Source organism: Temnothorax longispinosus, chromosome 11 (genome assembly GCF_030848805.1).
Source record: "Temnothorax longispinosus isolate EJ_2023e chromosome 11, Tlon_JGU_v1, whole genome shotgun sequence".
Lineage (NCBI taxonomy): Eukaryota > Metazoa > Arthropoda > Insecta > Hymenoptera > Formicidae > Temnothorax > Temnothorax longispinosus.
Window position 1 is genome coordinate 18,613,604 of NC_092368.1, and position 18,073 is coordinate 18,631,676.

General features: G+C 42.2%; 1 protein-coding gene and 1 long non-coding RNA gene across 6 annotated transcripts in view; one reads left to right on the forward strand and one right to left on the reverse strand.

Annotated features, from left to right (window-relative positions):
- The window catches only part of LOC139821589 (protein apterous-like), an 85,179-nt gene that overhangs the window by 49,002 nt on the left and 18,104 nt on the right, over positions 1 to 18,073 (forward strand). For 2 of the 5 annotated variants that reach the window (XM_071792757.1, XM_071792754.1), the window contains 2 exons: positions 12,396 to 12,759; positions 12,936 to 13,347. In XM_071792757.1, the coding sequence (XP_071648858.1) occupies positions 12,522 to 12,759; positions 12,936 to 13,347 (650 nt within the window). In that variant the 5' untranslated portion in view covers positions 12,396 to 12,521. Of the gene's footprint in view, positions 1 to 12,161; positions 12,760 to 12,935; positions 13,348 to 18,073 lie in introns of those variants that run through there. The other 3 variants (XM_071792755.1, XM_071792752.1, XM_071792753.1) reach the window with 3 other exon arrangements.
- On the reverse strand, positions 8,579 to 10,321 carry LOC139821591 (uncharacterized). Its single transcript, XR_011734301.1, has 3 exons — positions 9,428 to 10,321; positions 9,102 to 9,317; positions 8,579 to 8,971 (listed from the first exon to the last, which is right to left on the reverse strand). It is a non-coding gene; the product is annotated as an uncharacterized lncRNA (long non-coding RNA).

The window sequence follows — 18,073 nt, forward strand, 5'->3', positions numbered from 1 at the left end:
TCGCCAACATTTCTCCCTATCGAATTCAAGATGGTGAATCTAGGGCTGCTTACGCTTTTGCGAGTGCGATTGAATTTTCAAGAGCTTGCTCTCTAATTCCGTAATTTTAATCGGCGTCCACCAAGTATATCGGGATTTGATTTGTGCAACGTGACAGGGTCACTTCTGATAACGTGCATTGTGAGAATACAAGAGACACGAAATGACTTATATACTTTACGATATAGAAATAATCAGAAGAATAAAAACTTAATTAAATTATTCGTTAATATTTTTTTGAGGGGCGAGGAGGGTCTTAACTTTTGATTGATGTTTCAATTGTCAGTCGTGTTTAAAAATCAAACGCTATTAGAAAAATGGATGCCAATTGTACCCTTTCTGAGTTAATTTTATACAGTCGAATAAAATTGACTGCTCGTTCTCCTCTTTGTTTTCGGCAAAGATAGCATACAATCTTTTGTAAACATTTGAGATAACGATACAGAAACGGAAAAAAATCAATCAAAATTTGTTCAACAAATCCCTTTATCTCAGCTGATTATTATTGTAACATTTGATCTGACATTTCTCAGTTTGACATTATAGGAAATTGGATGACAGATTAATATTAAACATAATTTGTCTAGATTGAGAAATAAAATCAATTTTTATTTATATGTGTCTTTACCGGTATTTTTAAATATATACTGCCGCAAAACTATGCAAATTACTCATTACATTTTAAAATAATAAAGTAGTGTTCATACCTCGGTTCATATAAGAATGGAAAGTATTCATATATTATTTATTTAATGTGTACAAGTAATTTAAAGTAATAGACTGAATATTTTTTCTGGTCTTATCAAATAATTATGAAGAATAGAGCTAGAATTGAAAGAAGAATTATTTCAATAAGAAACTTTATCATTTCGACTCAAAAAATGTGCATTTTCTTTCAGTTCCCAATCTTTACATGAATTGTTTGTATCTCTAATTTCCTAAATAAATAAGAAAATTAACAATTTTACTTTAAACTTGCATTGAAATAGTCAGGAAATGAAATTACTTAGCTCAGTTACAAAATAACGTTGCAGCAACAAAATAGTTTAATATAGATTCGCACGAATATAGAAAACGGGCTAACTAAGAACCAGGCGCGGTAAATGATGCGCAAAAGTTTTATTTATATTTTTATTTTACATATTTACCAACCCATTTAACTGCGTGCCAACTAGATTTGTCAGACTTGAAACACAGCTCCGGTTGAGTAGTAAAATCCCCCCCTCTATACCTATAATTAAATCGATTCGATATAATTTTTTATGCTATATGTATCTAAATAACTGTAAAGAAATCATTGCGAAAAATATTACCTCAGCCAGGGTTCGAACCTGATGGAACTTCCTTCGTTCCGTGAAGGTGTCGTACCAATTCGACCCACTAGGCATGTATTATGTAAAATAAAAATATAAATAAAACTTTTGCGCATTTACCGCGCCTGGTTCTTTAGTTAGCCCGTTTTCTATATTCGTAATGCGGATTTCCATTGAAACCTATACTTCGAATTTTAATGTAGATTATTTTGACGGTTTTCTGTAGCAATCAAATTATACAATGTAGACAAATTTATGTACACAATCTTGTAATAATGTCAGTAATAATACGAACTGTCGTAAAACTGACAGGTCCTCTCTAGTCCTATATTAATAGATTGTAGTTTTCTCCCTCTTGATTCTGTGATTTCGCTCAGCTATTTTCATAACATAGTCCACACATATTTTCTGTTTCATCACAGTAGAATGTGCGTGCGCGCGCACGACTGACATAAAACTATAATACAGACTCTAATACTTGTTAGGTGTCCATATTTACGAAATGATATATATATTAAAAGTCTAAATATATAACTTTTAAAACGGCGTCAATATTTAAAATCTACGTCAATGGAGAAATCAGTAAAACGTCTGAAAATATGATATGATATTATCGAGGAAATATCAATTCGGATTATTCGATGAAACCAGTTTTACGTAATAGCTTTGGCAAAACCGGACTACAGCTTTAGATTCATGTGAGAATATGGTTTTGTACGAGTGTTTGATGAACATAGATTTTGATGACAACACAGAATTTATGTGCAGACATATAAATAATCTCTTTGCCTTTGCCAGCGCTAGCGCGATTTGTTTATCCCCAGTTACTTTAAGTTCACATTTCAGGTATTTTCTTAGCGCTGGAATTTACGTGTTTCAAATAACATTTTAAATTTGTATTCACTGAGTTTATTTTACGGTTTATTATATAACAAACCTTATAATCTCTTTGTCGTGACCGTCGCTGCAGTGTCGAATCAGCTTGATTTGAAAGTATAGGTATGACAGAACGTCATGTAGGTTGAACTTAGCTCGCACAGGTGCGATTCCGAGATGTGCGACGGGCGCACTCCAAAGTACAGATCCGACCACAAAACGTCTTGGACTTTATAAAATGATAAACTTTATGATACTATTCTAAACGACATTTTATCAGTACTAGGAGTTGCTCCTATATATATATATATATATATATATATATATATACTAATAGTTACATATAAATTCTTTTGCAACAAGTTACCATTTAAAATAAAGTCTAAAAATCGACTTTTATCGAACTGAAATCGATGTGAAATGTTAATTTACGCCACTGCGAGAATCGCAGTAAATATAAACGAATTCGTTATTTTGAGAAGATTATAAACCGTAAACGACTTTAATCATTAATTTATTGAACTGCAAATATAAATTTATGTTCGATATACTGAATTATTGATAATTCATCATTTATAGGCACATATCTTCTAGTTGGGAAGTGGACTTTAAAGGCGTAATTATATCGCAGTTTGACATTTGGAAAGATTATCTAAAGGTCATAGTACGTTATGTAGAATGACTGATTCTGCGCAAATTTGATATGATTAATTTACCGCCGGCAGATACGCGCTAATTAATATTTAAATCAAATTTCTTGAGATTAACCCTTAACTAGCACACGTCCGCGATCGAACGTTATCTGCACACGGGGTGTTGTACACTTTGAACGTTGGGTACGGCGAAATGGAGGCTCCAATAGGCTTGAAAAAAATCAAGTACATACATTAAACACTGGAAAATGATACCCATTAGCTTAAACTATAAAATTTTTAGTTTTGAGGCTTCAAAAAAAATCTTGAAATAAATTTGTTATGAAAAAAAATGGTTATTAATTAATTTTATGCGAAATTCATAGATTAACCGACCGAGAAAGATGCCTAAACTTGACGAAATTCGTTTTGGGGTGTTTGACACCCCGCGTGCTAGTTAAGAGTTAAAAGACAAAATTATAGATAGGAAAGTAAGATTGTAAATAACTACGTATTACATTTTTATGTGGGAGTTGTCCCGAGAAATTTCGACGCCAAAATTAATTCCTATTAAATTGACAAGCGCAACAATAATGTTTTAAAAATATATTTGTTATGATTTAACCATTCTGATGACAAAACTATGATCCAACCGAGTGAACTAATAAGAAAGTTCAATAGGCGATTTTTATTCGGAAGTTGAAAGCAGCGGGATTACGTGGCCAGGTGTGATAACATAGTCCACCTTCGAGTAACATTAATTTGCTCTTAATCAACCGGTCGAGGCCGTCGCAAGCAACGAGTACCTACTGCTTGTAAACAAACGTAATTGATTGTCCCTTGTCGACGATTAATTAAACTGACGCATTAATCACGTGTGCGCCAATGAAAGAAGCGTAAAATAACATTGCTGAGGAAAATTAATGCGATGTCTCTTCCTTTAAATTACGATACACGAAACACTATTAATCAACGTTCGATGAAAAAAATATTTATGCTTCTTCGAAAATCTCCAAAAATTGTATATTTATTAGTATTTCATTATAAATATAAATTATCGTTTTATATCATGTCGGTCTATTCAAACAATTATGTGGAATTTTAAAACAGAAATTAAACATATACAAATATATTTGCATTTTAGAATTCGGATTTCAAGCTTTTAAAAGCGATATAAGCGATACACAAGAAAAGTAGGCTTTCTGTTGTGGAGAAATAATTTACGAATATTTTCCGTCTTAAGCAAACGGAAATGTAATTAGCATAGATATATTACAGTACGAAATTTTGTGCAAGCCATATATCTTCTCAACTTTTTATAATGCTCTTTCCTTTCAAAAGAAAGTTTTACAATATAAATAAATGCATATTATGATAATAAACGAGTAAATCAATAAATTTATTCACGCTCATTAAACGTGTATAAACAAAATGAAATTAATAAATACAACTAATTTAGATTTAAAAATGAGTTTATACATTTTCATTGGCAATTAATCGAGGCCGAAATATGAGAGTTCCAAGGACTGGTTTTGAGCTTTCATTATGCATAAGTTACACGCGTTTATCTGCGTTTAAATAATTTTTGTTCGATTTATGTATAATTTAAGTAAAAATAATATTTCTTTTATATTTGACATTTAAGATTTAAGATTATTTTGAGCTTATATAGTTAAACATTACACGCGTTAGAGAGAGATTGGACACGTGTATGCGTCCATTGAATATCCCACGGATGCTGATACATGCTTCGCACCGTTCGGAAAACCGTTTAATTCACAGTTGCCGTCTCTGCCGGGAAAGCGCATCGAGCTTATCAATGATATCATTCGATTTGGCGTCGATTAGTCTCACAGCGCGAACTTTTCCGAGCGCTGCCATGAGAGAAAGTGAGAGGGGCACGATCGATGTATAGCTTCGACGAGATAAAAGGATATCTTGCTGCAAACGTATCTTGGCTGAGATAGCGCGCGCTGTTTTTTTGTAGTGTTGTGACGAGTATAATTTATTATATTCCGAGATTATATCCGTCGCCCTTCCTATCCTCTCCACCAGCCAACGCCCGTCGCGGCAGCCGTCGTCGCGGCCGAACGCCCGACGTTTAACTTCGCACTCAAAGCTCCAACCTGGTCGGCTTCATCGCTGCACTTGTTGTTGACGTTATCACTTATTTCAGAAATGGATGCACGGGTGGGTCGTTAAGAGAAGCGTTTCGAGCGTTCGAGGAGGCAATCGACGAATGGCGAAAATTCTTCGCGCGCTAAAATACCGACGCAGTTCTCATTTGATTTTTTTAATTCCCAACGTTACGTAAATCCGTGATATTTATTTGATAGTTTAAAAAGTGACGCTCGTTTTTCAAGATAAATCGTGTAATATTAGTTGAGCCGATGTATCGAGGATTTAAGGTCGGAATATTATTGCAAGCTGATTGACGTAATCGTGGGTTCGCAAAGGCAAACCGCGGTGGTTTAAGGAGAAAATTGATGGCTCTCAAGTTGTTTTTAAATTTTGGAGACGCCATTCAGCTCGCGCCGGCGGATTATTTCACTTATTAATAATATTGGTTCGGAATGCGTACTTTACCACGTTTATTCGGTTTAATTTCCCGACGGGATAGAATTTCTCGGCCTGATGCGATCTCGATATGGGAATCAACTCCGATAATACAAGGAGAGGACAAAAAGCTCGACGAAGCGGACGACGCCATATCGACGCGACGAAGAAAATGTCTTACATAAGTTACTCGTTATTGATTGTAGATATCGGAGAGAATATAAACTAAAAGAAACACTTTTCGTTTTAAGAGGTGGTTCAAGACGCGTTGATAATATTGAAGTTATTTCGTATTAAAGTTAATGGCGAATTTCGAGGAACACGTAAAGTTCGGTTTTTTTAAAATCAATTTCGCCTAAATTGCATCTTAAGAGAGATTTAATTTAAAGGTTGCCATGGCGTCAAAAGATTTACCGTTGTAAAGATTAAAAATTCTTGGCGGCCACGTCAAGGGGTTAATGTGATTATCGCGCGATTCTTTCTTGTCGATCATGTCATGTCGTGTCACGCATTGCACTTAATTTACCTCGATCCAGAGGGAAGCCAGATTTCGGGACCGCGACGTTCGCGTGTCGAAATCATTTAGCATGCAAGCGCGCATTGAATGGCGTCGATGAGCCGCACGCAAATCCACGCTGGCAGCGAAGACACTTAAACTCAACGGTTTATTAGATGCATATAAAGATATATAACTGTATAACAATAAAAGGGGCAATTCTACACTCGCATCCTCCTCTTTACCGTGGGCAACTTTTCGACATCTTGATGCGAATCATGCTTTTTGGTGACGCAAACTTTTTTGTACGAAGATTGAAATAATTGTCTTTGATTTAAATATTTTTTAGACTATTTTAGAAATACTGAGAGCAAAATTTAAACGTTAACATTGCTGGGAATAAGTTTTATATGTTAGCCTCGCCAAGCTCTGCATGGGAATGTTAACGTTTCGCTTAACTTTCGTTTAACTTTCCGATCCACCAAGAGGCCCCGAAAAGCTTACGCGCCTGACGGCGGTATACCGTTGAGCATAATAATTGAATTGATATAAGCGTCCCTAGCTGCCGGGCGATTCTCGTGGAATGCAAGAGAAGCAGGATGATGCCCATCTAAAGGGGGACCGCTAATCTCCCGGGGTCAGGTCGCGATTCTTGGCCTCCTCGGCATGCGACACTCGCCGCTCCTCCAGCGTGTTAACAGAACTCCGTTTATCAGGGCAATCACGGGTGAGGAGGGGTGAGAGGGAGGGGGAGGGGGAGGAGAGGAAGAGAAACGGGTTTAGTTTAAACCTCGCGGGAACTGGTAACCGACTATTTTTCAAACGCCTCGTGTGTTTTGGCCGCTGCGAGCTTTGAAAATACAGCCGTGATTTATGTATCCATCGCTCTCGTTCGTGATTTATGCAGCGCTCAGAGCCATTTTTACTGACTGCAAATGAGGATGAGGAACAAACAAAGAACAACGACAGTTAAATGTAGAGTAAACAGACGCATAACTGAACGCATAAATTGCATATTTGCAAATCGTCTCGTCGTGAGAATACGATTCGTTATTATGTACCAAAAGGCTACGTATAAAATTATTTATATATAAAATTCCATACATATATATGTACATTAAATATATGTATTAAGTTCTTGGCAGTGAAGTTCCGATTGCTGCACAGTATAAAAAGGAAAACGAACTCACAGGGTGATAAGTTACTTCAAGTGAAGTTAATTTATGAGCCGCCTGATATATGTACATTCTATTCATAAAGCCGAAGCTGTTAATTGATTCTCGGTTCAGGAGATATTTTGCGAATAAAATTAGCAGCGCGTAAACCACACTCGCGCGATGCACCATCGATACTCTTTAGGGCGGTCTAATAATACGCTTCAAAGTGGAGCGCGATGTGGCGCGAATCAACGATCCGGCTAATTTGCGACGTACACACGTCACCGTTCTAGAGAGACAACGCTTCTCGCTTTGGCTTAAGAAACGGTATCAAAGGAGTAACACCTGCGACACGCCGGGCGACCGAATGTGTATTCGCCGAAAATTGCTGGGATAAATTTGACTCCCACAACGCACATTGAATCGCGCCGCGATTATTTAATCTGTCATGTGTCTGGCGCAATTCTAGCGCATTATTGTTCGTCGCCGTCGCTGAAAATAAATTCGTGCGTATCGGAAACTGTACTCTCGTCAGTGAATTAGCGCGGGTAATGACACGAAAGTTTGGGAAGATGCTAGAAGTCAATATAAGTGTCGAAAGTTTTATCACTACATTATATATGTAAGAGCTGTACGTTATTTGAGCATCATTAAATTCTGGCAGCGCTGCATCGTGAAAAATCCGCCACCTAGACAGTGAAACAACCGGTAGCCCTTTTCTCCCCTGACCTTCAGTATCTGCGATCGGCGAGGATTTGGCGACATCCCATATATGGGGCACGGTAGCGCGCCATCCAATATTTCCGTGGCCGTTCCCGCGATGTTCTCGCCAGCCCGATCGTTTGGTAGCCCGCAACGACAACGCAGAGAAGTGCAGATAGCCGCCGGTTTATCGGCTCTCCGCGGTGTTAAGCGTCGCCCACGCGTTTTCAAGAGCGAGAAAGAGAGGAGAGAAAACCGCGGTCGGCGCGATGCACGAGGCTGTTTATTGTTATCGCTATCGTTCGCCGAGGGAAGCTGATACGCGCGTCACCAGCACACGTGCCGCTCCGCGCGTGCATGAGCCACCGAACGGCGAGACGCGAACGCTTCCAGTTTTAACGTTTTGCTCGGGAACGCTCACCGGTTTTTGCTGGAGAAACCTATCCGAAGAGATGCTCCGTTTTCTTCTCGCATCTTGAAGAAGACCTTATGAAAGAGAAACTATCGGGAGATATCCTCTCTCTCCGCCGGAAATAACAACACGTTCATTCGATCGTGAAAAGACACTGTTATTTGCAGTCGAATATATCGAATGTGTTTCTTTTGCGATTTATGAGATGCTATTAATAATATTAGATTGATTATTATCAATTTAATAACGTGATGTTACATTTCCAATTTTGGCATAAAACTGCGTTTCAAGACCGAATGATAATAATTGACGCATTGTTCAAAAGCATAAAGGAGGAATGTAAAAAATTTACAATTATTGTTAGGCATAAGACTCCGTCCGACCATTAAAAATATATTTTTTGCGCCATGTACTTGTAACATAAGTGTTAAAGTACGTCTGAGATTTTGCATCTTTTTAACATTTAAATATTTTTGTAAAGGAAATAAAATACAGATACTTTCTTTCTTTTGCTAAAAAACGACAGAACGTTTCAAAAGCATCGGGCGATTCTTTTTTCAGTCGTCGATACAGAAAGTTATTTGCGATTCGGTATATCGAGGTTCGAGTTAAAGTCGAAGAACTCCGACGCACTCCGACGTCGGCGACTGATGGCTGCGCCACTGATATCGAGGACGAGCCATCCCGATAATTTTTTACCCGTCGCCGTCGTTGTCGATGCTGAAAGAAATTTCGCTGACTCAGCTGCAGCCGAGCCGAGCCGCGGGCTTCTTCTTCGGGCTTGAGCGCTGAAAAAGAGAGCCGAGTTACAATTTACTGCGATAACGCTGTATCTCGGTAGGTCGTGACGTAAGGTTATCGTGCATGCTTTTCCGTGGTCGGAACGCGCGCTCGGTCTCGCGTTTTCAAACAAATTACCGTCCGCGACCGGCACGACGGCTCCATTTTTCAAGCCCCGCCGGTGCGCAACGTTTCCTAACAACGTTTGTTCTCCGCTGCGTCGTTCACCAGGTATCCCAGGATCGCCGGATGTCCTTTCGATTAGCGGCGGTAGAACTTCACACAAAATTATTTAACTTGCCTTCGCACGCGCTTAAAATTCGAAGCGTCGAAATCAAAGGATGAACGTTTGACCTTCAATAAAAAAATATAATAATTATTCTATTATGCTTTTGCATTTGACTTTACGCTTTTTACATAAAGTTAATAATATTTGAACGTTTAAAGAAATTAAATTGAATTACGTAAAAATGTTATTTTATATTCAACTCCACATTTTAAAGTGACACTGTTTTATCGTTACTTCGTTTACGCACGGTACTATTCTTTACTTTGTTTTTTCCACTATGAATTCTCAGTTACGATAAAACAGGTGCTCTTTCTCGTGTTCTTTCAATTATCGCGTCGCCGTCGCAAAGTGGCACTCGCGCGGGTCTTGCGCGTATATATACATATGAAAAAAAAAAGAAAAGGAAACATAAACAGATTCGCGCAGGTACGAAACGGTAGGACACTGCGCTTTCTGCCGGCAGCCGAGCGACATTTCTGACGGCATTCTAACTCGTTTCCGTGCCGGCATTCTCGTGACCGCGGATTCCGCGCACGCGCGCGTTATTTACTCCGCGATTTCGCGAAAATGAGAGGAGAAAAAGGGGCAAGGATGGGAAAAAAAAGAGGAAGCAGAGAAAAAGAGATGGAAGGCGAGCGCACACGTTTGCTCTTGTGCAAGCTTCGCCGGCGCGCCGGGTGAAAGTCTATTTGCAGTCCGCGAGAGCACGTCGCCGGACCGCTCTCGAGATGGATAAGGATCTCGAGGATCGATCGGCGCTCGCCCGTCGATCTCGTGAGAAAATTTATCGGTCGATCACGTCAGTCCAGCCTTTTCCTGTATTGTCTCTCACGTCGCAGTCGCAGTCGCGGGAGACGCGGAATCTCGGAGACGAGAGCCGCGGATTGGCACCGTTCGAGCTCAAACTGAATCTTTCGGAATCGTTATTTATTTTACGTCTCTCTTGAGATTACGAGCGACGTTTGCGAATCGCTCGCGAACGTCGCGTGCGACTGTGACGCGCCTATTTTTATTATCTTTTCCGTCAGCCATCGTCAGGGGAATTAGGGATGAGTCACGCCCGCAGTTGAATTCGTTTCCGTGCGGGATTTCCGTAAAATTGCATACGTGCATATCGATTCGCAAATAATTCGCGGCGCGGCTTAACGAGCCCGTTACCGCACACGACGACGGCGGGTTCATTATGGGATACGACAATGCGCGGGGAGACACTTTGAGGAACGCGCATTCCTGTAATGCCTGCGCCGAGCCGATCCGCCGTTACATAAGGATCAACAGCGTGCACGTGAAGATTACGTCGCGTCGCGAAAGCTTGCTGAAACAAAGTCAACGGTTAAGTAAAGCCGGGTCGGGGAATTAGCGATTCCAATCACGTCCCGCGCGGTGGTTAACGCGATATGATCGCCCTACGTGGACTTTTATTCCCCGTTATTCCACACGGAATGCCTTTAATATTTATTAATTAAATCTTGGAGAGATTGGAAACTAATCCTACTCTAGCTGGCAAGATCTTTGGGAAATTGATTTTTGCGAGATCGGAAGTTGACTCTATTCGACCGGAAATTTTTGAGAATATATACGAAACTTTTTGACTAGGAAAGGAGGCATTGAGGATTTGTGGAAAACTTGCAAGAATCTTCAGAAATTTCACAAATTACTAAAAACTTTTACGATTTGTTTAAAACTGATTTAAAGTGTTGACGGTTTTTGACATTTGTGAATCTTTGGACAACTTTGAATTGTGCAAAGAAAGATTTAAAAGAAATAGCAAGTTTTTAAATGTAGCAAAAAATATGATCTATCATACCTTCTTTTCGCATACTATCAGTGTCTTGACCTTTTTGCATTCTTTTACAATTCCTCTTTTTCTCTTTAACGTCTATTTCATTTTAAGTGCGGAAAACGCAATGTAGCGCAGTTGCAAAGAACGGGCTTTGTGTATCGGATTTAAAATTCAGCATTCTGGCAGCGGGATGTTCTGAATCTATACTTTGAATTAAATAAATGGATAAATAAAGCGAAAAGAGAGTATAGAGAAAAAGGGGGGCAGAGAGAAAGAGAGAGAGAGAGACAGAAAGAAAGACGACAAGGAGGCAGCTCGCAATTTATATCTACGCAACCAGCGGCGGGCGCATTGCGAACACTTGAAACACACGGTGTCTGCCATCGGATTGGCCGCCTTCGGGCGCCTTATAGGGCCCCGCGCACATGCGCGCGGGCGCGCGGTGCGTCTTGCGACATCCATCAGAGGCGACCGGCGCGGCGGCGGCGGCTACCATCGCCGGTGTGTGTGCTACTCTTTCTCTCCGCGCGTTTCTTCCCTCCGGTGACAGCGGCGGTTGCAACCCGTCGTCACTTCACCTCCATTCCATTCGCGAGCTCCGTCCGATCGGGCCTCCTTGTCCTCGCCGTGTCGCCACGTCCTTTGTCCTTTTACCTCTCTCTCTCTGTTTCTCTTGGCTGCCTCTTCTTCTTCTAGTCCTGTTGGTCCCTTTAATCCGTTGATCCTCTTCGTCTTTCCAGTCTCCCTAATTGTTTTAATATTTTTGCCCTCTTGATTGTCTTATTTTTATGATGCCTTGGTCCTTCCGTTAAACTTTCACGTCCCTCTCTTTTGTTCTCATTTGCATTTCATCCTACTTGTCGTTTTTCTCTTCCCAACTTCAACAGTATCTTCCCTACATTCATTCCTATATTTTGGTACTTCCAGTTCTTCTGTGCCTACCCGATTCTCTCTTTTAATATTTTTTATCTTAATTTTTTTATAGTTGAGAATCTTTTATCTATTATAATCTCCCTATAATCAACTACAATCTCCTTTCACATGCCCTCTTTTTAAATTACACATCTCGATCGCTTAAAGGAAGTCACAAAAGTGCTTAATAACCATAATGCTACTTTTACTCGCAAATTCCTGATAGAGGATGTTACGTATAAGAAGGACTTTTTATTGGTTCTCAATTTCAAGAAAAATGACAAGTCACGATTAATGCGGATTTTTCGCCGAATATAACGTAAGAAATATGTCTCGTACTTGCGTCATACTCAATAATACCGGCTTCACCTCTCGCATGACAAAACACACACGGACACCGGCCGATTCGATGCGCCAACTAAAGTGTCGATACATCGATTTGTTCCAGCAGCCGCCCAGCTCGCAGGAGCGTGGCAGCGGCTTGGCTGTGGGGCGCCAGGTGGGACCCGGCAGCACGGGAGGGCCCGGCGCGGTGGACCAGGCCCGGGATCTGAGTCCCTGCCTTCCCGCGTCGATGGGCGATGCTGCGCGACCCACCACTCTACCGTGCAGTCCTCCTGCCGCCCATCACCACGGGTCCCATCATACGCCCCTGCATCAAACCCACTGCGGCACCAATAACAACTGTTACGACGGCTCGACCACCCCTTATGAGTCGAGGGACTACGACTCACCCGGAGGTACGATTATCTCTTACCTGTCGGAGGGGGTTGGAACGGAGATGTCAGGATCCATTAAGAAGAAGAGACTCGGTTAATAGAATTATCCATTTTTTTTCCTATTCTTCAGATTTTTTGTTGTAAGTCTCTAAAGTCTTTTGAATCTTCTTGGATATCAAGATTAGTTAGTTTGTTAATATGGCACCAATAACTCTGGCGATGAATAGAAACACAAGATTAATGACGAATTCTTCCGGCGTGTTCCTCAGCGGGCAGACAGGAATACCGAGGCAGCGGTGAGAACTTCGAGAACGCCAATGACCTGAGCATGCCATCGCAGACCGCGCACCATCACCACCAGCATCACCACCACCATCACCATCATCATCCCCATCTGCAGGCGCATTCCCAGGAACAGCAGAACACGACGGAGCAGCATTTGCACGCCATCCCGAAGCTGGAACCGCCACCCACGCCACCCTCGCAGTCCGAGGACGTTTCGGGGAACGTGGTTTGCGCGGGATGCGGCCTCAAAATATCGGACAGGTTCTACCTCCAGGCCGTCGACAAGAGGTGGCATGCCGCGTGTCTCCAGTGCTCGCACTGTCGCCAGGGCCTCGACGGGGAGGTCACCTGCTTCAGCAGAGACGGGAACATCTACTGCAAGAAGGACTACTATCGGTAAGCGAATATTTTTAAATTTACGTTAACAATCTAGACGAGGTAGGCCTACCTTAGCGCGATTAGCTCTTCTATCTATTCGACGTTAAAAGGGAAAGAAGGATTTTAATAATACCGACGTTAGCCGTGGGCGAGATTCGCGCGCAAACCGATGTTTGACAATAAGAGAAAAACGCGCGCAGAAAAAAAGAACGTGTGAATCGGCGACTTGAATAGAAGAAGATACGCGAAGTCGCTATTTAACGCGCTCGCAATTGCACTTCAGGCCCGAAGAGGCCCCCTCTCAGCTCGAGGATCGCTGAATACCTTCGCGTAAGAGAGGGTCCCGGCACTCGAGGAGAGAATCTTGATTTCTCCGACGTGGACGATCTTATCGATGCTCCTCGCGACTGCCTTGAGCGATTTCGTCCTATTTTCGATCGGGACGAGGCCGCGACTCGTTACGAAGTCGTCGAGAATAGCCGTCGCGCCGCTCACGCGAGCAAGTCAAGCGCGAAGTAATTTTTGCCGATTTGAAGAGCCGCGCGCTGAAGAAAAAAAAAGGAGTCGCGTCCCGCCTGTTGCGTAACCGCGCGTTTCTCCGCGAGCGTGCACCTGTGATTTCAGTCGTTACGAGTGCCCGCAAATTGCGTCGACGACGGTGCCGCATTACGGAGGATAATGCGGAGCGCAATTTTTGAGCGAGTTTGCCTCCTCGAGGCTGTCTCGCTCCGAGAAATACGCGATTCTCGGAACGTCCTCGAAGCCTCGGGGTTCCGGAGTTTTCCGGAAATTTTCGGATTTCTCGTGAAACGATAAAGGAGTATGTATATTTAAATGGAATCGTATATATGTTTATACATGCGCATCTTCTACACTGTTAAATATTTAAATCAGTACCTTGAGTTAAATAACATTTTGTTATTTTTAATTACCATGTGTCTCGAAATTTATTATTTCAACACAAAACAGTATTATTTTAACTCTATTGTTTCAAATTAACGACATATTAAATAGGAACAATGGCGACTTATAGGAATTAAAATGATTCAAATTGAGTATAATTTGACACTATAAATTTAATAGTGTAGAAAGAAGAATGATTGACTAAACTCTAACTTAAAATTTGTAAAAGTAGGCCCGCAGTGAGAGTAACTTCCATCAGTTTGTCGTAGGGATTCAATAAATGAACTCTGATGCACTCTCTTACAATATATCGACGGCCACTTGGCGACGCGTTGTTATGCAGGGCCTGAGACGTCGTGTCGGGATCCAGTCGGGCCTCACACGGTGTCGATTCGCGCACGTTGTCGCTTCGCAGGTACGGGGCCCCCGGCCCCATACGTATGCCGTGGTCCACGAACTAATGGTCACGACTCGACCATTTACCTCCGGCGGAGCGTCGATTGTTGATAAGTAAATCACCGGCCGATCTACATTTCGCGAGCGGCGGACGTGTACGTACACGTGCATCGGCGTCACCCCCGCCGATGCACTCGATTGGCCGTTTTCGTGTGACCTCTCGGGCCACGTCAATTACCGGCAATTCATCAATCGCCGAGTTTCCAGATCGCTTGGCGGAACGTGACATTTCCTTCGTCCAACGTAGATATTCTCTCTCACGTCACTGACTCGCGTAGCAATTAGCAAGAAGAGAAACAATTAAACAGATAATATTATAAATAAATGGATGAGGAGGATATTAAAATTAACAAGGAAGTGGGCTTTGAGAGTCAAGCGCAATTAGTTGAGGTAACGTTATGTAACATTTAATTAACAATTTAATATAAAGTTGTAAATCGTACGTTTTGGCTCTACTTCGAGCGGTGACAAATAAATTAAATAAGCTCACGTTCTCCGAGACGAGCATCTTCTATTAGACAATATAATTACTCAGAGGATGTATAATTCGTAGTTTGACTCGCTATTAATAAATCCCGCTGCAAATACTGTAAAACTTTAAATTTTTTGCGAGTTGCGGACATTGAGGCGCTTGCCCCGCGTTATATGGATTTAATTTTGGCGTGTCCGCCATTGCGGCGTCGTCACGCCACGAACTCATCAATTACTGTGGCTTCATCGGTGTCTCCTTAATGTCTTATCGTCTTAAAATCGTCGCGAGCGAACATAACTCGCCCGTTGGTTCTGTCGCAATTTCGGGAACTCGCCTCTCCGCGTTCTCCCCTTCTCGCGCGCTGCGCCTTCCAAAATCGCATTAGCCGATCTTAGAGAGGGTGAACCCGAGATCCTCGGGATAAGCAGCTGGTTCCGTCGTCGCGCGTGCTCCGACTTCGCTTCGCGGCCGAGCGCGCGGGCAAGGAAGAAGGACGAGCGAGCGGTCACATGCACATGCACGCAGTTCGGCGAGCTAAATTAGCCAGCGCTCGTCACTTACGGTGATTCGGTTCGTTGGGTACCTGATGCGATCTTAATAGCATAATAATATAAATAAATATGTAATAGGATTTACTTTACGCCTAGAGATTCGGGGGAGACGTCGTGCGAGATCCGCTCAATCCTCTCGACGATTCAATCTCGTGTTAATTATGATTAGGCAGCGTCGCAGCGATAACTTATTTCGCTTCTTCAGGCCAGGTACAACGTTCTCCAGGGAGACGCTCCATGCTCGAGACTTGAGCTTTTTGTTATGTTTGCGACTTCGTACGTTTCTTGTTTGGGAAACGCGACATCCCGCGGAGAAGGCGTGCACGGGTCGCTCCGCGTCGCGTTCACACGTCGCGTCGCGCACTCGTGCACGCGAGTTCCGCGGCGCGAGTGCGTGCGGTGCCGCATACGTATAGCCGACACCGAGGATGGAATAGCACAGACATCCCGTCACGACACGGTTTTAGCCCAAAGCCTTATCTTCGCGCCGCATGCGCGTTTGCGGCGACCGGCTGTTATTAGCCGCGGACGTCGCACGTCCGTGCGACGAGCTCGATTCTGCCGTAACATCCATTCGAGTGTTCTGGACAGCATTAATGAATATCTGTTTGGACCATTCACGTTCTCAGACAATATCCCCGAAAGCACTCTTTCCAAACAATCGATAGGGCTCCAAACAGTCTAAAAAAATATCTGAAAGAAGTTTAAAAAAATATCTAAGAGTCCGTATAATATATATTTTATATTTTAATTTGAAACCATTAAAAAATTTATTGTCTGTTTACACTGCTGAATTTCTTGTGATTTGAAATTTGGCATAGTTTGCTGTATATTGTCACTTTGATATTCTATTATAATAATTTCTTTGTTTTACAGAGAGCAAAAAAGCTTTCGGAAATTTATTTCGAAATCTTTACCTCGTAAAATCGTAAAGAGATAAGTGATATTAAGCTCGAAATTTCGCCCGAGTCTTCAAACAGATGGCCATTACGATTCACTGATTGTCCGGTCGCCCTGAGGCGATCGCAAGGCCAAGGATGGGCCCTGCGTGTCGACGGCTCTTAAAGCCTTAACGAGTCACTTTCCGGGAGAAGAATACGAATATCGCCGCGTTACATGTCGAAAGTACCTCGTCACCTCGCGTGTTACCTCGGCCCGCCCGGGTGGCTTCGTCATAAAAATTGCTTGCCCGTAAAGAGATCGTTGCACGCCGAGGAAGTAAGAGCTTCCTGGACTCTGGACTGTTCCGTTCCTTTCTTGCTCCCCCTTCCCCTTGTTTCTTTCTCCGCTCTACCTTCTCTCGCTCTTTTTTTCCCCTTCCTCTTGCCCGTACATTTTTCTCGAGCGCGCCTTCGTCGTGCTTCGATCCACGACGCACGGCGAACTGTATATTTGCTGTTAATCGAGGCGTGAATGAAAGAACACAAAATTGCAAAAATTTACGTTTCCGTGAATTCAGGTGATAGCAACACACATCAAAGTCGGCACATATACAGAGATCTAGAATTATGCCAGAGTACCGAAACGCGAAATTATGTAGGTATATGAGAATTTAAATTTGCTGCAGCTTCAACATTGCAGAATTGTAAAGCCATAAAAATGCCAAAGCTTAAAAACTACGAGCCTCTACAAAATATAAAGTTCTACAAAATTTATAAAAATCTAAATTTTGAAAGTACCGAGAGAGTAATGGGGATGCTTGATAATTCAATAATTCAAATAGATATTAATATATACATATAAAAATTCTGCAAAAATTTTTATGATTTGTTTAAGTTCGAGGAAAATCTATATAATAATATGTGGATATATAAGCGCGAAGCGTTCTCTCTCTGAAAATTCACGGGCTTCCGCGTGTCGGTCGCGGCAGCGCGAAGAACGAGAGGGACGAAGTCGTTAAACTTGCCGACGATTCCGAGTAGCGAAGGATGCGTCGGATCGGATTTGCCAGAATGTAGATTTCGCGGTAGGTTTATTTTCGTTATGGATAGCCGTTGAAGTGATCGCCGGTGTAGGGCGCTCAGCCCTCGCACTTTCCTTCGCCACTGGTTATTTATCGGCCGCACTCGCAACCACACGTGGGACGCTGGACACGCATAATTTATCGCGCGCGACTCCCTTACACATGGCGGTCGTAAGGAAACTCCACCCGAGTCGTCGTGAATCCCGATCAGCCTCGCGTTCCCGTTTTACTCTCGATCATCTTTGAATTTGTCGAGAGTCTTGATTTCTCAGATCAATAATTAACATCGATCCCACGGTCATTACACTCGCTATATAATGATTAAAAAATTGGACCGAACGATTAATAGATTCGGGAAGCGCCTTAAAAAGCATACTTGATTAGTAAGTGCGCTTAGAT